Raw genomic sequence first — 3,562 nt, 5'->3', positions numbered from 1 at the left:
ATCATTTTAAGTATAATAATTTTTAATTAAAAGTATAATAGTTATTTATTATAATAATAACAATAATTAAAATATAACATTTATTAATAATTAATTATTAACGTATTTTTAATTAATTATTAGTATTTTTATTTTTTAAATAATTAAATTAATAATTTAATGTATTTCATTTTATTTTCGTGTTATCAATATAAATTTCTTTTCCTTTAATTGTTATCATTATTTAATTTTTATTATCATTTAATTTATTTATTTTTTAAAATTTTAATATAATAATTATTTATTATAATAATGATAATAATAATAATAATTAAAATATAAATTTTATTTATAATTTATTATTATACTTTATTTTAATTTAATATTAGTATTTTATTTTTTAAATGATTAAATTAATAATTCTAATAATAAACTATTTTTGAAATATAACAAAAAAAAAAAAAAAACAACGCAGTAGGAGGTCGCTTCCCCGGAAAACGACTTCTTACTAACATAAAAAAATTTCATCTTCAAGAGGTCGCTTCCCTAGGAACAACTTCCTATTGGAACAAAAAAGTAGGGCATTCAGGAAATTTTGTTTCAAAGTGTGGCATTTCAGAAATAAAAAAATAAAAAAAGGATAGGGCATTTAGGAAATTTTGTTTCAAAGTGTGGCATTTCAGAAATAAAAATATAAAAAAGGGATATTTAAATACAAAACCCCATTTAATTGTAGTTAAGGAATGTCTAACAAAAATCACATCAACTCATAAGAAAGGAATGTGAAAAGTTGAGGCAATTTCTCTCGATCCTAATGAAATTGTCGGACCTGTTAGTGTTACTAGTAAATGCAATTGTCGTTTGATATTTTTTATGCATTGCTATGAATAAAAGTGCTAATTAATTGTCACGTTTTTTATATCAGCTACACGCCTTTTGTTTATTTATCCAAAACTCAAAATACTACAAATGCACAATTGCAACACTCTTTACTGAATTTTCAAACATAAAACTATAATTCCCAACATCATTATTTCTAGTTTTGTAGCTGCAACCATGGCTGACACTAGTAAAACAGAGTATCAAATGACGTTGAAACTTCTAGTGAACCAAAAAACAAACAAAGTCTTATTTGCCGAAACAGGGAAGGAGTTTGTGGACATTCTTTGTAGCTTCTTAACATTACCATTAGGAACCATTGCAAGACTTTTGCAGAAAGACACAAACATGGGTTCGGATACAATCGGTTGTCTCAACTCACTCTATCAAAGTGTCCAAAATCTTGATGAAAAGTGTCTTCTTATGACAGAGAGAACCAAAAAACTGTTATTGCAACCTAAGAACTCATCGGAAAAATATTGTAGCACTCTCAAACTTAACATTGATGATACTGAGCCAACTAATTACTTCTTATGTTCGAAACCTGGTGGTTGCTGGTTCAATTGTTCGATTAGCACTTCCCCCGATGAGGTATGTGCGTGTGGTTCTGATTTGGACAATGTTATTTTGTTGAAACATTTCCGCAATGGGTTTGTCAATGGTGATGCTAGTTTTGTTATCACTGACAATCTAAGGGTCATTCCAAACTGCATGGATAATGCAAGCCTTGCTCTGCTCCAAGATTTAGGAGTTCAAAGCGCAAGTTTAGTGAAGGAAATCAATGTGAATCTCACTAAGGATAAGGTTTTGCGTTTACCATTTCTGTTTCTCAAATTATTTTCTTTCTTAATATATATTATAGTTGGTTTACTCAAATTGATGAGTTAGTTACACTAATTAATTAATTAATTATTTTATATTAGTTAGTTGGTTATTTAATATATTATTTAAATTTAGATAACAATTGATGGAATTTTCAATTATCTCATTTTAGCAATAATATTTAATTCATATATATATATATATATATATATATATACATTTCACTGATTTTAATTAAAAATCATAATAGTTTGTATATTTAAAAAATGAGTAGAATGGATTGAGATAATATGGAATCTATTGCTTTCGATTATGTTTACTGATTTTAATCCCTTCCGATTTCGTGTTTTCCCTTTTTTTAAAAAAAAAAATATGTTATAATGCATTCTATTCCATCTATTTTTTTAGATAGATCGGTCTATTTATTAAACAATGGAGTTCTATTCCATTATTTTAGATACTCAAATAGTTTTATATTTTTCATCATTTATTTCTCATTATTGATTGAGTATTAATTTTATATTTGTACAGGTACTTGATTTATTAAAGTGTTCTTTGGTTTCAAAGTCACCTCTTACCCATTTGTTTTTAGAAAAGAAATCACCTATCGAAAGGCCAAGGATTTTCTGTTGTGATTTTGAAAACGGTAGTAATATCCAAATCAATGTGAAGCTTGTTATTAGAAAATCTGACTGCAAGATATTGTTTGCACTTGGGGAAAAAGATTTTGCAGACTTACTTTTAAGTTTTCTCACATTTCCTTTGGGTGGTGTTGCACATACCTTACAAGGAAATTGTTCTATGGGCAGCATTGATATTTTGTACAAAAGTATTGCTGATTTAGATGTTGACAAATATTTTACGTCAAAAGATGCAAAAAATAAGGTTGTTGAACCTCGTGTGCTTTCAGAGTTCAAATTACACAACCTGCTTATACCTATCGACAAGCCCTGTGTGCAGTATTATCGTTATCAACAGAGTTATTTACATAATAGTTTTGTGATAACTGATGAACTTAGAAGTGATTTGGGAAAGTATACAGTACTAAAGCATTATTTGTAATTTTTAGGTATTGTTTTATTTCATTTTTCTTCTATTCTGTAATTTTTTTGCTTTCTACTTGTTTATATTATTATCTCACCAATAAAATCATTCTTCATATATATCATTTCTAAAACCCTAATTATGTTTTTTTAATTGGTTCTATTTGTATTCGTCCAAGTTGTTTCCTTTGTTTCGTTTTATTTCTTAATTTGTCGTTTCATTTGAATTCGACTTAGAAGAGTATAACTCGACGATGGTGATACCGCAATTACTCCTTCCACCTTTTACTATTCCTTTGTAACTTTCCTTTCATTGTTGATAGTGCTAAACTCCCCCATATATTTGAAAATGTCAGGAATGTTGAGATTTTTATAAAGTTTGTCGTTTTATGCTTTACTTGAAAGTCATTTCTCCGTCAATATATATAATCGTTAGTTGATGTCATCTTATAACTTTTATCAAAATAATGTAATGACTCAGTTTTTTATGATAAAAAATCGATAAATAGTTTTTCTTATAAGAATACAAAAATAAAACACTAAATCTCTCACATGCACCTCACTTCCACCTTTCTCCCATGCTTCTCCTCCCAAAGTGATTTTTCATTGCACGTGATACCTCTCTCACACACGTTTTCTTCTCTCTTTATCTCTTACTATATTTCTTTCATTTATGAATTTTGTGGTACAAATGTAATATGAAAGAGTTCTCGATAAGTTTAACAAACTCCATATATGTATAAATAGTAATCCTAAAAACAATACAATTCCTTTACTGTTTATAATTTGTCATAAAAAAATGAGTTTAACTTGATCACATTGACAAATTAGAAGATGAA

The 3,562-nt window shown here is 27.2% G+C and overlaps 1 protein-coding gene across 1 annotated transcript; it reads left to right on the top strand.

Moving 5' to 3' along the window:
- The first annotated feature begins 919 nt into the window (after window positions 1-919).
- On the top strand, window positions 920-2,765 carry LOC140919884 (uncharacterized). The gene is made up of 2 exons (XM_073366765.1): window positions 920-1,662; window positions 2,212-2,765. Exons 1-2 carry the CDS (start codon window positions 1,036-1,038, stop codon window positions 2,740-2,742), a joined length of 1,158 nt encoding a protein of 385 aa, XP_073222866.1. The 5' UTR covers window positions 920-1,035; the 3' UTR covers window positions 2,743-2,765.
- The last annotated feature ends 797 nt before the right edge of the window (window positions 2,766-3,562 follow it).

This window comes from Cicer arietinum, chromosome 3, assembly GCF_000331145.2.
Source record: "Cicer arietinum cultivar CDC Frontier isolate Library 1 chromosome 3, Cicar.CDCFrontier_v2.0, whole genome shotgun sequence".
In the NCBI taxonomy this organism is placed as follows: Eukaryota; Viridiplantae; Streptophyta; class Magnoliopsida; order Fabales; family Fabaceae; genus Cicer; species Cicer arietinum.
This window is presented reverse-complemented; position numbering and strand designations above follow the sequence as displayed.